Consider the following 16,651-nt stretch of genomic DNA (forward strand, 5'->3'; position numbering starts at 1 on the left):
GAATCAAATTCTGAGCAAATGTCTGTGTGTGTGGTGGGATGTTGATCAAAAAATTGTCACTCGATTATCTCGACATTGGCTGAACCGATTTTATCCGTTTTTTTGACATTCGATCCGTCTTGGGGTCCCATAAGTCGCTATTAAAAATCATGCAGTTTAGTTAAGTACTTCAAAAGTTATGCTTAAAAAACGATTTTAACAAAAGTCCGGAAGATTGTAAAAAGGGTGGTTTTTGTAAGAAAACCCGTCATGCTATACATTTTCAGAAAGGTATTTAAAAGACCTTTTCAACGCGTCCAAGACATTGAAGATCTGACAAATCTATCAAAAGTTATAAGCACTTAAGTGTTATTTATATGCTTTTTGGAGGCCGGATCTCGGATATGTTCATGAAAACGTTGTCCGGATCTCTCATGCGACCTATCGTTGAATAGGTATTCAAAAGACCTTTCCAACGCGCCCAAAACATTGTAGATCTGACAAGCCTATCAAAAGTTATATGCAATTAAGTGTTATTTACGCACTTTTTGCATTTTGGATAGCACCCTTTAAATGTGAGGAAGGCGCCAACCACCTAAGGGTGGATTAAGTAACGTTTTTTAATTTGTATGATTATGAACTTTTCAGATGAATTTGAATATCTAAAATAAAAAAAAAATAATTTTACCGACCATAAAATCTAACCATTTATTTTTTATTTTTTGCAAAGTTTTTTCTTCTCTTGTAAAATCTATTATAAGAATATCGTGTTAATGTTTAAATAAAAATCACAGTGTAATATATTTCATAAGTTATAATTAATCATTTAAGCTATTAATTTAGAGATAAACGAAAACTAGGAAAAAACATTTTGCGGTTTGAAAAGGAATAGCAATTTAAAACAATATTGTAAAATTGGAAAAACGATCTGAACATTTTAAAATATCACCGGCAAAAAAAAAACATAACATAACATCATATTTTTTACATGTTTTCAATAATATCTTCATTTATTATGATGCAGATAGAATAGATATCAAACAAGATAAATCTTGTTTTTTTTTTCTTAAGACCAGCATTATTTTAACCTTCCAAAAATTTCAGATTCATATGGTGTCTTTTAACAATAATCATTTCAATGCATCTTTTTTTTTCATTTAGAGCTAAAATTACCAATGGTTTACCATTTTAAAATTTCATGATAATAAGGAACTTTTCAGGGTTATTGTATAGATTGTATCATTGTTCTACAAACATTGTGTCGTTAAATCGCGCTTTGCAAAGCCAAAAAAAATCTAAATGTAAAATGACCGCGTGCCACTTTTCCGATTTTGTGTGAGTGAGCCGAGAAAGAACCTTATTGTTTTGCTTTTAATTCAGCCTTCAAATTAACTATACTAAGTAGTAAGAATATTTATTAAATTTCAAGCGTATTTTTTCAGCTGTGCTTTTTAGAATTTACATTTTCAAACGACAAATAATCATAAATCAAAATTAATTTTATTAAAGTTCATATCTCCAAGCTGCGAACGTGATTTTTTTCATGTACATTTGAATGAAACACATTCATTTAAAAAAAATGTTTTTTTTTTTTCAAAAACAGTTACCCATTAGAGCTTTATTTGTTTAATCGAGAAGATCACAGAGCGGTACTTATAAATAAGTTGTTTACGCCACATTGTGAAAAAATCTCATGTTTTTTTCATGAAATTATTTTTGAGCGAGCAAAATAAAAATATTCAAAATATATGCCATCTCGTTTGTAATCATAGTAGCCCATGTCACAAAAATGCAAACATCTCGGCTTTGCGTGGACATAAATTGAATGTTAAAAAAAATGCAAAATGATCTCCGTAAAATTTCATATAAGCTGAATGCATTAGTTTTGGCTGCAAAATGTTTGGCTCATTTTTTTTCTCCCCAAAAACGCCCTGTCCATGCCCAAACACAAGCTTTTCTAGACTATGTCTGTATTTGTTAAACTACAACTTGAATCCGAAGGCGACCAAATTTGAATGACTTTAGTATGATTGTAACGCACATTTCTGAAAAATACTCGAAAAATGCACTTTTTTCTTTCAAGCTCCACGCGCGAGTTGTAAACCATTTTTGGGAATTTTTTGTTGTATGAAAACATTGTTCCTGACATCCTAATCCATCATTGGGTGAGCACCAAAGATTTGACAACTTTTCATTTTTTTTAGGACGCCCTAAACAACATTGAGACCCCTGATTTAAATGAACTCCCCTTTAAAATTTATTCAAAGCTCAGAGCAAATACCTTTTCAGCAAAATTCACCTCCTCTTTCGCAGTCCACATCGAATCAAGCTCCATTCCATTTCCCTCCGAAAAGACAAAGTTAATCAGCGGCAAATTTTAAATGGCTTTCCCTGACAAGCCCTGAGCTCGTAATGGCCGACTAACCGAACGAACAAACACAAGCCGCTCGTCTTAATCCGACCGGCTTACAACCGAAATCCAGCTTTGCAAACTGTGGCTGAGCGCATTTTTCCACAAATCCATTGTGCTAATCCGTGTGCATCGACATCACTGTGGGGGGAGGAGGGGGCGAGGGATATTGTTGTTATTGCCCGGAAAAGTAGGATTTTCATCACCGCGACAAAAGTTGTCCTTGCATGCCCGTCCGAGCCCTGATTGAGACAGGAGAGTGTAAAATGTTGCACACAAATAAAAAAAACTCTTTTCCCTCGAGAAGTACCAACAAACAACGGCTTTCGGAAATCTTCACTGGAAAATGCAGTCTCGGCACGGCGTAATTACTGCACCACTCATTTCCATTAACAGCACTCTCTTCAGTGCAATGCACTTTTGTCTCGAGAATAAGTCATTCATGGGGGAGGTTTTTTCTTCGTTTTTTTCCACAGCGTTCTTGTAATTTTCACCGGCGTGCTACATTCAGTGGAAAAACTGGGATGAAACCACAAATGATACATTTACAACGGTGTGCAAGCAGCGTATTCGCTTACGGGAGAATTTCCCACCACCGACGATGGTTGGTAACGCTGGAAAGCTTTTACCTGGGGGTAACTGTGGGAATGAGGTTAGCGTGTTGGAAAAGTGCATTTTTTTTTCTAGTGGACAAAAAAAGGATTTTTGTAAGGCAAAACCACTTGGGAGGACAGGTAAAACATTGTCACAGGACAAAAAATGGAATGCAAATTATTGCGAAATTGTCCTAGATCGTGAAAGTAGAACACGAAACAAGTATTATTTTTTTTTTCAAGTATATTCGGTGGAGGTACTACGTACCATAAACAAGCGTTACATTGATAAGATTTTTTTTTAGAAATATTTTCCAACTGGTAAGGTTTTTCACAAGATAATTATTTTTAAAACACGTACTGGGTAGAGCGTTCAATTTCCCGTCCCGGGAAAAAAATTTCCGGGAATTCCAGGGATTTCCCGAAAAAAAATATTTCCCGTTTCCCGGGAAATTTGTAAATTTCCCGGGATTTCCCGAAATTCAAGCGGAAGTATACATTTTCTTAATTTTTGGAACCATTTTTTTGAAAAGCCCTGAGTCAAGTTGTCAATTGATCTTCAGACTTATTTTAACCATTAAAATCGCTGTCGTATACAATTTTTTAAGCTAAATATTCATCAGAACCAAAATTAGATCTATTTTCAATAAATTTTTAATTTCCGAATTCCAGGATTTCCCGGGAAATTGGTAGAAAATTTCCCGTTTCCCTGAAAATTTGTAACCCCGGGAAATTGGACGCTCTAGTACTCGGGTGGTCCATACAAGGTCCATGCACTATTTTTGAAAAAAAGTTTTTTTCAATAGCGTTTAAAACAATAGTTGCGAAAAAGTGCAGTGCTTCTTGGGACGCGCAGTCCTGTTTTTTCGTGATTAATTTTTTGAGATGCGGCAGCTTCCACTGAGAAATTTAACGCCCTGATCGACATTACATCAGCCTTTTTTTAATCAGCCATCAGACTGATCGAGGCGTTACATTTCTCAAAGGGCTGGTTTAATTTGGTGAGATCAATCCGATAATGTATCCTAATCAAAATAAACCATTTCATATTTAATATGCACTGGGTCTTTGTGAGATGATCTTGTCATCCCATCAATTGAAATCTTGTGTTTATAAGAGTTTTATTAATGTTCTTTCTGTCACCAACAGTTAGCGAGTAGTGGCGCTATAATCACGGCAAATAGTGTCCAGGGCATTTGTGGATTTGTGTCCCATCCTCGAGGGTCCCGGAGCACCAAAGCTTCTTAGCTGGTGGCTCCCAACGATTTATTGCTCCTACAAACAGGAACGTGAGCGGGGGATCCCCACGTTTCTTCCACCCCTGTCGATTCAGAAATGTGTTGTTGTTTGAACATTCGTGTTCAAACTCAATCCAATTCAAAGAATCATCTTTGCGGTAAACTTTACGCAGTTAGCCTGGCCGCTTTAACGTTAGTGATGTTTCAAAAGCAATTTATTGCATTGGGCACTGCAATTGTTAATAATGACAAGAGGATGCTAGGCGTTAATCAACCTAAGGCATTTTCCAGGATGCCCTCAAAAGACTGGCTGCGCTAGGGTTAGATTCGATTAGAATAGATAGCGTTTAAAACAATAGTTGCATTGAAAATCATATTTTGAATTCCGGGGTGAGCTGGCGCTTTTCATTTAATTTTTCAATGGGGTTTAAACCGTAGAAAAAGATTTTTTTTTTCAAATGTTTTTTTGAGGCGTTTTGGCCATCGAAGCGTTTATTTTCAACATCACTGGCGTCTAGGCCAGATCCTTGGTATATATAACATTGAAGTTTGGAGCACCCTAGCGCTCGGTACAGACCTTCAAAGTTTGGCATTTTTTTCAAAAAATCGGTCAAATTTTTTTTACTGGAGCTATTTTTTTGGAATACAAGGTACGATCAGTACCTTGTTGGACTTGGTCGTTGGAAACGACCGTCGGCTCAACGACCAACGAAATAGGTGGCGGGCCAGATGCGGGCATAAAAAATGTCAAAACCTCTCCCCCCTCTCACTTCGTCTCACCATCCAGCTGTAGCTTTGTTGACAAACAAACGGAGAACGCGGTCGCGTTATGCGACATCGAGTCAGAATTAGGGGTGATCATGTGGTTAAAAATAGAACTTTTTTCAAGAAAAATAATATTTTCCGACTGAATAAAAAAATTGCGAGCAAGTTCGAACAATTATTCCTAATGTCAGAGAAGTGATTCAAAATCTAAATTTTAATCCATATTTTTTCTGTAACTTGAACTTTTTCACTCTAATTGAAAACCCCTAGGTCTATCCACGACCGTTGCCAATGACCGTGAGAAGATGCCAGAAAATCCAGCTATCAACTAAATCCACAATAGCAAAAAAGGTGATTAGTTGGCTTTTGGATAAAAATAATTTTAGGTTCCTAAAATCAAGTTTTTTGAAGAGTATCGGGGCCGCATTTATAAAGCAAATTCAGTAGCTATTTCTTAACTCAATGTTTACAATGCGCTACCTCCGACGCTTATTGATTTTTTTTTTGTGTGGCATATTAAATTTTTATTAACTATCAGTAAAGAGCATTTAAAGACCGTACAGATGACCATTATTGAATTTGAAATTCGTAAATTGATCGATCGAAAAACGGTGTGGTTGACAACTGATGCATAGGACCTTTTGAAGACAAATCTAAAGAATGATTTTAACAATGAAATTTTAAAGAAAAAGATTTTAATTTTTTCGACAAAACACGACATTTTTGAGACATAGCCATACAAAAAACAATTTTATGTTAAAAATGAGCGAATTCTTAAATCTTTGCGACACATAAAAATATATAAATACGGTTTTGCGGAATCTTTTGCTATCACAACCAGGGTTGCCAGGTTGCCAGATAAATCTGGGAATGCCAGATTTTTCAAGTATCTACCAGAATAAAGATTCATCCTTCTCTGTGCCAAATATTGACAGATTTTGCCAGATTTTTTTACTTTATGCCTATTTTGATAACTTTTTGAACGGATTTGATTGAAAATAACAAAAAATATAATGTGTTTTTCTTTAAGAGAACGTGAATTCAACATTTCTGAAGCCATAAAATCAGTTAAACCACTTAAATCCTACAACAAATTTTAATTGTTTAATATCTTCCCTCCCCTTCACCATTGAAAATTGATAGATCTTCGTCTGCCAGATTTTTCCAGATTTTTAGACGATACTTGGCCAGATTTTTTAGATTTTGACCTGGTAACCCTGATCACAACTAGAAAAACTGATGATTTTTTATAGAAAATTTGTAACCAAGTTTTTTGAGTATTTAGTAAATACTATTACCAAAAAAAAATAAAAATAAAAAAATAAAAAAAATTAAAAAAAATCAGTTTATGTTAATCGAGAATCATAGATTTTTGATTTTTAAGTTCAGAAACTAAGAACCTAATGTAATAAACAACTTATACAGTGCCATCGGCATGAAATTTTAAGAACACTGCATTTTATTTTTGTCTTTTTGTCTTCGATTTTGGTGAAGCTGAACGTAGTTTTTGCCTTCCTCACCTCACTGAGACAAGGCTATAAAATCACTCGAAAATTGAACTTCTTAAATATACCTTCTAGATATACCTTCAACCGTGTTTACTACAGTATACATATCGACTCAGAATCGAATTCTGAACAAATGTCTGTGGGTATGTGTGTAGACATGATTTTTTCCACACGATTTTCTCAGAACTGGCTGAACCAATTTTGGCCGGGTCAGCCTTATTCGATTCGTTTTGGGGTCCCATAAGACCCTGTTAAATTTACTCTGTTTAGTAAAGTATTTAAAAAAAGGGTGATTTTTTGCATAACCTCAATAGGCCGAGTCTTTTTGTTTACGTGCGAGAGTCGCACCAGATGCGAAACGCCCGGTTGCCACATTGCTTCAAATGAGAGTCTGCATGTTTTCTGGAAAAGTCTGTATCAGGTATGTATTTTTTTCATGAACTTATTTTCATTATTACTTTGTAAATGAAAAGAAAGCACCAACCACCTAATGGTGCATAAAGAAACGTTTTTTTTCCAAATGATTTAGAATTTAAATTCGTATATGTATCATAATAAATTTTGGTCATATTTAAACAAATCTGAAACTTTAAACTCACCATGATAAAACTTTATTCACTTCTAGCTTTTGTGTTTAACGACTCACCAAATTTCACAACGGTCATCAAAGGTTTGATGTTTTGATTACAGCTTCCGAATCACAAACAAACCCCATTTCACTAAATAGACTCAAAATAGTAAAAACATAAACATAACCTCCACCTCTGCCCTGTTTCCGGCCATTCCCGGCAACAAAGCTGCCATTGGGTGGCGCACTCGATTCGACCCTCCCGGAAAACCACCCCATAATGAGTGTACTTACCAAGCTCTTTAAAGTTTATTACCGAATTTTGGTTTTCCTGGCCACAGCTGCAGCGCTCCCCCCACACACATAGAGATGATGGTCCTCCCAGAGGTACACACTACCCGAATACTGTTTGTTTACTACCCTAGCCGGTTCGAGTGCTCCGTACCCCGGATGTTGTCATTTGCGGTGATGGCTCGAGAGTTCGTGATTAAATTTAATATCATTCTAAAACCCACAGAGTGCCTGGCAGATTAAATCACGTACCCCGTATATTCCGTAGGTGCATTCTCTGACTGTTTCTCTCTCTCCGGGGTGGCCACCACACTGTCGTAGAACACCCCGGGGGTACCATTAGGTCCTCAGGGCACAGGCAGTTTGCGGTCCTCTGCGAGGCAATAAAAATAAGCTCGCATCCTTTTTTCTGTCTGAATGCCTCTCTCGGTGAGAACTCGCCTAGAAGTAAAAGGGCATAAGTCAGTGTGGTTCTATTACGACCTGGCAGACCCAAGAAATGGCTCCAAAGTTGGTTTGTGCCGCACGAATAGACAACTCTTCTTTTGATTCTTGGTTGACTTGGCCTGTAGAAATTGCCACTTTTGAAAAGTCTGCACACAATTTCGCTCTGCAGCGGGATTAGTCGTCTTTGTTTAGAGAGCACCCCACTCCACCTCCACTCACCCATAAATTCATTTGAGGAAAATAATATTTTCATTCAATTTTCTGCTGGATATAAATTTCCTCCTAACTTATGCTTTCGCGCTCCAGCGTTCCCAGAAGACTCCCCACGGGGCGAAAAGAAAATGCATCTTGCTCTGATGGTGCACGCGAAAGCTCTTTTACATCACCAGCCACGTTTGGTGCGCGAAAGCAGTGACATAGTTTTCCTCGTGATTTCGGTCATGTACCACCGAGAAGGTGGCGTACGATGTATCCCCAGGGTACTTCCTGCTCCTGCTGAGGCGTCGTGGCAAACGAATTTGGTTGGTACGGCCAGAATTTCAGGGGGGGGGGGGGGAAACATTTTGAAATTTATTGCAATCTTTCGCATTTGCGTTAGTTTAAGGTTCGCTCCGGAGACATTAATGGGATTTTTACACGTGGGACTTTCGTTTGTCTTTTCACATGTTACAGTTTGAAGAATATTTAAAAAATGAACCATTAAAGAATTTCTCGAAACGAAGCAATGCGATCTCACAAAGAAAGAAAACAACGCAAATAAGAATGCACTTCGCACTTGCACAGCGAAACCATTATTTATAAAGCGATTTATGTGCTTTTATTTATGACCAAAAGCACATTGTAGCAATCTTTTCTAGCTTTATTTATTGGTCTATATTTTTTCGCCGTCAGACAGCGACACCATTTTAAAAGTTAAGTGGTAGAAGTTTTCTAACTGATTTAATTTTAAAAGCTCACCACACATTATCCAGACACATCTTAAAACGTTTCAATCAAACATAATCATTTTCCACATTCTTTACAACAGTTTTCAGTTACCACCCCTCAACGCTCGCACTCCTGTTTCGGACAAATTAATGGCCCTCCTAAAAAGCGCCCCTAGTTTGCCTCCAAATGACCAATGAATCGAATCTCATTCCCCGTATTACTGCGTTTACGGCCCCGTACTCAACTTTACGGTTGATCGAGTAATAAACCACAGCACAGAAAATTCAACCGACCGTGGCAGGAAAAAAGTCATCATCCGAGCCCGGAATCGACCTCGACCGTTTAAACCTACGACGACCCATAAAGTAAGGTGCCACCACCTTTTTTGTCCCCCCCTCCCACGAGAGCCGAGATCCTTCACCAAAAACCGGCGACTTTTGGTTTTGCTATTCTACGCAAGATAAAAATATCATCTTCTTGGATTAGCTAAATTGCACCATAAACAATTTCTCCGTGCCGCGACCGAGGCACATGGGTCGTGGCCCCGAGATTAGAAGCAGTCAAGTTCTAAAATTGGATGATGGTCGTAAAAGGAAGATTGTGTCATTTTGGTTCGACTTTCCATTTGACGGAGGGGAAATCAACGATCGCGTGAGAAAATTTCCCTCCTGTTAATGGGTGACGCGGGTTGTTGTGAGGGCGATTGAAACTCATTGAATAAATAAACAAAAATAAAAATATTTGAAGACAAATTAAACAAAAAAAAATACTCGAGAAACACAACATGCTTTAAACTTTATTGCAGTTATGCAACACGGCGTAGTTGGAGTAAAATATTATAAACCGAGATACCCCATCGGGAATTCATATGTAGCAAGTCGTCGCTGTCGCACGCCCCGAAGGAAGGTAGCTCAGGAGGTTCTTTTTCGATATCTGTGACCTAGAAAATATTTTACCTATGGTTTTTTTTTTCATTTTAATTTTTTTAACTATATAAATGGAGACGCACGGCACTTTTGGTTATTTTGCATCACACCTCTCAAATACTTTTAAATGCAATGGATACTGATCAAAGGAGTCGTCCATGAAATATTTCACAATATTTGAGACCCCAACCACCGTTACAACCCTTCCCCTAATTTATTTAACAAAGACAATAACATTATTTTTAGTATGAAGCGTCATCCATAAAGTATGTCACACTAAAATCGGCAAAAAATAACCTCCCCTCCCTCCTATGCCACACTTTGTCACGCTGGCTCCAACCCCCCTCCCTTTGAAAAGTACGGCACGTTTTGTACCCTAATCTTGGTTTTGTACATTTTTTTATTCTGAGCACAATGTATTAGATTTTCAAAAAAAACTATCGATCGTGATTTCAACAACAACAAAAATTAAATACATCCCGTACTGTTAAAATATCAGAAAGTGTTATGGAATCTTCTTGAAAAATCCATTTTTGCATAATAACAGTTTTTGTTATCATAACAAAATTTGTTTTTGGTCTGATATTGGTTAAAAACCAAAACAACTTTGGAATAACATATTTTGTTATGGAAGGAAATCTCCAACTGTTATTGGGATGATCAGATTAGTTGTTAAAATAACTAAAAATTATAACAAAGATTTGTTCGAAGAATATTGCGCAATTCTCACTAACTTGGGCTTAACACTAAATTATTGCTATCGATCGCACTATTGCGACTTGTCAAGCTGGCTTGGGAAATTTTAATTTTCTCAAAAAATGATCAAAGCGATCCGATGTTGCTCACCTGTCAATCGCAATTTTAAGAACGAGTCCACGAGCAAAGCATACCCATCTCGCATCGACCTCACCAATCTGCCTGAAATTTTCAGGGGAAAAAGCATCTCAATTGGTTGAATCTAAAGGGAGTTATTGGCATTTTAGCGGAAAAAAAGCATAATTTTCAAACTCAAATAAAAAAATGTTCCATCCAGATATCAACTCGCTTCGACCTGCAGCTTGTAGGGGACATCTGAGATTGGTGAGGTCCAAACGACGTCCCATAGAAAGGGGTATGCCTTGTTCGTGGACTCGCTCTTAAAGTGCGAATGTCCAGTTTGGTGGAAACTGCGACTGGAAATGTAAATAAACAACTGCTGGTTGCCTAGTTTTTTGGAAATTTTGTTGTCAAAAGTGCGAGAGAAAAGTGCGGGCCAAATCCAAGTTACAGTGCAAGGATCAATATTTTTTTTATTAGTCTGTTATTACAATAACAATCCAATAACACAACATTCATACCGCAAAATAACAAATCTTGTTATAAATAACATAAAATGTTATTGGCCAAGTATTTTGGAATATCAAAAAAGGTTATTCCCAAGTTATTTCTGTCTGCTCGGGATAACCGATAAAAATGATAAAAACAATTAAACAAGTACGGTATTTGGAAATATTTTCCCATGATTATCTTCAAATTTTCAACATTTAAGGGCAAAGTTTGTCAAAACAATGAAACTTTTTTAAAAAGCGTGCAGACTAATAGCAATAAAGAAAAGTATAATAATTTAGGTGACTAAAAATGGGCTTCTATAATCTAGTATATTTACTAACTTTCAAATGCAAATGTATTGAAATGGTAAAACAAAAGGTTCAATTAAACAACAAAAATTTAAAAAATAAAATTAAGAAAAAAATCTAAGTCATCTCATATTGAAATTCAACGAAGTTATTGGCTGACATGCTTATTCATAAAGTCTCGCAAACTAAGTAGTCATGCCATACTGTTCGTGAAAAAACCTTTCCTAAGAAAAAATCTAGCACAGCTCCTCAACAATTCAATTTATGTTCCAGCAAATCCAAACAATTCAATTTCACTAAATCAAACCCCCCAATCTGTTACCTTCCCCTCCCCTCCCTTCTCCCACGAGAAAAGTTGTGGTAGTTGGTTGTTGCACTTGCAGCCCAGGATCAGTGCATCACCTGTTTGATGTGCAGAACACAGAACATTTTACGCTTCGTTTTCCGCCGAGAAGAGCACAAGATAAATGCAAACCATATCTATCGTGTCTTGTCGTGCCAGAGCGGGAGGTTGGAAAAGCTCCACGCTGGTAAAAGGAAAAGTTTTTCAATCTAAAGTGAAGCGAAGAAGTGCTCCGAGCAAAAGAGCATCCGCCGACCCGCCGACGATGGTCTGAGGTGGAGAAAAATTTCGCCAGCTTCCCAATTCCTCGACCTTACAAATGCAGAAGGAATCGACTAGAAATTGAACGAGCACAACTTTATCGAATTGAAGGATCTTCACCGGTTATGAAAGGATATTAGAGGGAAAAAGATTCAATTTAATTACGCGAGCTGAAGAATTCCCTCGAACACAAAAAGGTCGGCTGATGGAATTTCCAGTCTTCTTGATTGAAGCAGTATGCTCACATTTTCTAACTCAATCATCTGGCGGTCGATGCCGGCATTATTCGGCGAATCAAGCCACGGAAAGACAATTTATGAAAAGGATGAGAAATCGATACTGGCTGAAACTGAGAAGTGAATGCGAAATATTTTCCAAGTTGTTCCTTGCTCTAGGCAAATTTCTACATATATTTGCATTTTCAAGGACCAAAGACGCTTCATTAGAATCATCGATTTCAGTTCATGCCATTCTCGGAAGCAAACTTTTAACGTATGCGTATTTCATCGCTTTCAGATCCAGACGGGTCTTTGAAATATTTCCTTACTTCCTACGCTCAAACTCGGTGGAGGAGGAGTTCCGTTTGCAAAGTAAAGTCTCTTACAGAGTTACAAAAACTGATGGGCGTAAAAGGAGAGGTTTCTTTGAAGGCACGAGCGAGCAATTAAGATGTTAAAGGTTAAACGAGTGCCCGACAAGGGTTTGAGATGAATAGAATCAACAACGATTATCGATCTCCAACTTTGATGAGGCAATATAAAAGCAAAAGACTAATGGAACATTCACCTAAAATAGATTCACTGCATTTGCTTTCGATCCCTCGATCCAGCACACAATATATGGCCAACATTTTCGCAATTCATCACTTTATCGACCTCATTTTTCCATGTTGTTACAATTTCACATAGCGGAAACCCAAAATCCATCAATCATTTTTCAGAATGTGTGGAAGAAAAACATTCCAGCAGGAAAAGTGTAAAAATCGGTTCCATTTGTTTTCGTTCTACCTGTATGGATTCGATTGGGTACATTCCACATGAATATGGAATGCAATTTGTCTATTGGAGGGAGGTTTTTTAGCTACTAGAAGCACGGATGCTGGTTCTTGGAATTTCAATTTTGTCTGACTGGAGTATAAAACAGTTTTCGACACCATTAGCTTTCAGGTGAATTTTGTTGAGAATAGCTCAATCAAACGAATGCCAGGAATTTTTAGCTGTTTTCATAAAACTGTTTTCTTGTAGGTTAAAAACAAGCGAAAAAAATATTTTCTAACAATATTTGCGCAAAGTTTGGGAACAAAATTTGAAATGCTGCCTAACCAAACCTTTTAAAGGTTTCTCAAACATGACGTAACAACAATTCTGGAGTTTTTTTTTCGAAAAGGTCCAATAAACCAAATTTTCAGTTTTTGCTTTTTGGGTGTTTTCAATACTCCAGGCTCAAGGCGGTTTCAAAAACACCCAAAACGCAAAAACTGGAAATTTGGTTTATTGGACCTTTTCAAAAAAAACTCCAGAATTACCAAATTTGTGTTTTTTTCTCGCTCTTCCAAAACAAATTTAAAGAACGAATCTTAACAAACAAATAATCCTTTTGCCTCCTACCTTAAATATAAAACGTTATTTCAAATTTCCAATTACAAATGCAGCCCATCCATAATACAAGTAGACATTTAAGGTGAGATGAGAAGGGGATATTATTTTGTATGAACAATTGACCACAAGGGAGGAGAGTTCTGAAATTTCCCTGCAAGTACCCCCGTGGTTTTTTAAAGACCCTCAAGTCATAAGACAGTTCAGAGTTTTATTTAATGCAACATTTCGTCTTCGCCTGTTGATAATTTTTTGCATTATTTAGAAGATTTGAATTTGTTTGATGTTATCCATTAAATAATATTGTAATTCACATTAAAACTACAAAAAAGGATGAAATGCCAAGATGTTTATCATCATATTTCCTTGAATTTTTTTTTGTCAACATTGGAAACTAATACAGTCCAGACATTGGAAACTAGAAACATTGGAAACTAATACAGTCCAGACTCAATTATTCGAAGACCTCGGAAAAATTTCACTTCGGATAACCAAAACTTCGGATAATCGAATCACAAAAAAAAACTTTTCATTGTCTAAATTATGATTGTTGATTTTAAGTATGACCCCTAAACTGCCCTTGATCTCATAAATGTCCCATATGCATTTTCATCGTTTTTGTGATATTAATGCAGTTTTGTTAAAAAATGTGTGATCATTCAAAAAAGCCTGATCTAGAAATTGTATAGATAGTCGAGGCATCCGATAATCGAGTGTGGACTGTATTTACAAAACAACTGGACTGGTATATAATGCATTTTCAAATATTTTTCTTTTCATGTTTTTTTTTGTTCGATTAAAAAAGCCGCTTTATTGTTTAGTAAAACATTTCAGAAGTGATTTAAAAAATATCCACGCAAATCTCGTCTAAATTAACCATGTTATCAGAGGACGATAACTCAGGGCAAACAAGATGAAAAAACGCCAGCCTCCCTAATTAGGGACTGTTTTCGAAAGAATTTCCGTCCATAAAGTGCACCGTGAAATCATGATACGGGTAGGAAGCAGAAAAAAAAATCCTCTTAATTTTGGTCTAATACCAAAAGTATGCTGGAAACCCTTTTAAGCGGGGACTTTTTGCTGCTGGTTAAATTGATAGAAAAAACACAACCTGAAAGGGGAGAAACTTTTGCCTCTCCAAAGTGAATTCCCCGGAAATTAAGGGGAAATGTTTTCTAAATGAGACTTTCTTCTAAATGGGTAACAGATTTGTGAATTGTAAAAGTAAAACGCTCTGCAGCACCTGAAACAAGATAATTACGGGCAGTGACTTACCTAATCTCCACAACAGCAGTGTTGTTAGCACAATTTTAATTATCCTCGACATGGCTCCTTGATTAAACGAGTTCCATCAGCCACCGCGGATGAGGTTTGAATGTTTTCCCTCGCTTTTTTTCCTGCGGGCCAACTTTTCACGGTTTACATCCTCTCAGTCTAAATGGAAAATTTGTAACGCAAACATACAGACACAGCCAGGCAGGCAGCATCCATATTTGCTCGTCTTCCTCTAATTAAACTGGGTAACGAGAAGAAGGACCACGCCGAACTTTGCCCATTTTTGGCACACGACGCTTTTCACAAAACTCTCTCACAAGCGCAACATCAGCACCACCTCACTAACAAAGCATTGCCACAGTTGGACAGAAGCCCCGGAGGCGCTCATATGTGGATGGTAATTTATCTTCCGGTTGGAATGCCAAAAATTACACGCTCCTGCACACCAATGGACATAAATTTCTCGACGCTACTGCTGTGTGAAAGCGAGCGAGCACACAAATCGTAAAATTTGCTAATTTACAACACTTTCCAAATCCGATTATCTCACACAGGGCAGAACACACGACATACGTGCCGTCCGACGGAATTCGCTAGAATATATCCTTTACGCACAAACACGACAACGACGTCAACGACGATGACGCCAAGGACAACGACTCAGGAATATTATCCTTCCAGCATCACGTCCCACACGAGACTGACAAACGGCCAATCCTTTTGCACTTTATTTATGTTTACGTTTTATTATTTATCGCACACTAGCCAGCTTCACTCTCCCTCTCACCATGCTTCACGATCTCTCTCCTTTCTCCCTCTCGTACTGTTTTTGGTTCTGGGAAAATTCCAATTTTCCGAGTTCTCAGAACTTACGAAAGGACTCCATAGTAAAGAGCACCACACTGTGAATCGGCATCCGATTGCCTTCAAATCCTCATAGATGTGCCCTCAGCAAACACCACCTCTGCCACGCTGGACAAACAAATCCTTTTCCACCTTCCCCCCCTCAACTAGGGTAGTAGTGAACTAAAGTCACTCTAGTCGGCTTCAGGTGCCAGGAACAGAACAGTCAAGACCGGAACGCAAACGACGACTGAGGCCAGTGCTGATGCTGCGAGCGGTTAAAATGCGTATACTTTTCATTCAGCTTTCGAAACGACCACCCCGAACGGGAGCGGAATATCCTCGTCGGAACCCGAGCCGAATCGTCGGGCTGAAGATCGGTCGGTACGGATGTGGGAGGGAAATTTACCACCCACTCTGGAGGGTGAAAAATTTCATCGCTTTTCGGAAAGATTTCCAGGTCTCGCCACAACCAGTTGCATTCAATATTGAATGCAAGTTGGCTGTGAAGTGGAAGAATGAAGCATCCATGGACGGAAAAAGACAAAGCGCTTGGAAATATTCCGAGAGTTTAATTTGAAGAGGTCCTGAAAACATAGGGTTATAAGACCACCCTTGCCTCTCACGATTGCCATTTGATCATTTTGGTCATTTTGGTCATTTTGGTCATTTTGGTCATTTTGGTCATATTGGCTTTTAGGTCATTTTGGTCATTTTGGTCATTTTGGTCATTTTGGTCATTTTGGTCATTTTGGTCATTTTGGTCATTTTGGTCATTTTGGTCATTTTGGTCATTTTGGTCATTTTGGTCATTTTGGTCATTTTGGTCATTTTGGTAATTTAGGGTCATTTTGGTCATTTTGGTCATTTTAGACATTTTAGTCATTTTGGTCATATTGATCATATTGGCTTTTTGGTCATTTTGGTCATTTTGGTCATTTTGGTCATTTTGGTCATTTTGGTCATTTTGGTCATTTTGGTCATTTTGGTCATTTTGGTCATTTTGGTCATTTTGGTCATTTTGATCATTTTGATCATTTTGGTCATTTTGGTCATTTTGGTCATT

General features: G+C 37.5%; 1 protein-coding gene across 1 annotated transcript in view; it reads right to left on the reverse strand.

Annotated features, from left to right (window-relative positions):
- The window catches only part of LOC6032895, a 107,416-nt gene extending 91,572 nt beyond the window's left edge, over positions 1-15,844 (reverse strand). Inside the window, exon 1 of the mRNA XM_038262395.1 lies at positions 14,743-15,844. Coding sequence (XP_038118323.1) covers positions 14,743-14,794 — 52 coding nt within the window. The 5' untranslated portion in view covers positions 14,795-15,844. The remainder of the gene's footprint in view (positions 1-14,742) is intronic.
- Positions 15,845-16,651: the final 807 nt, after the last annotated feature.

This window comes from Culex quinquefasciatus, chromosome 3 (assembly GCF_015732765.1).
Source record: "Culex quinquefasciatus strain JHB chromosome 3, VPISU_Cqui_1.0_pri_paternal, whole genome shotgun sequence".
Classification (NCBI taxonomy): domain Eukaryota; kingdom Metazoa; phylum Arthropoda; class Insecta; order Diptera; family Culicidae; genus Culex; species Culex quinquefasciatus.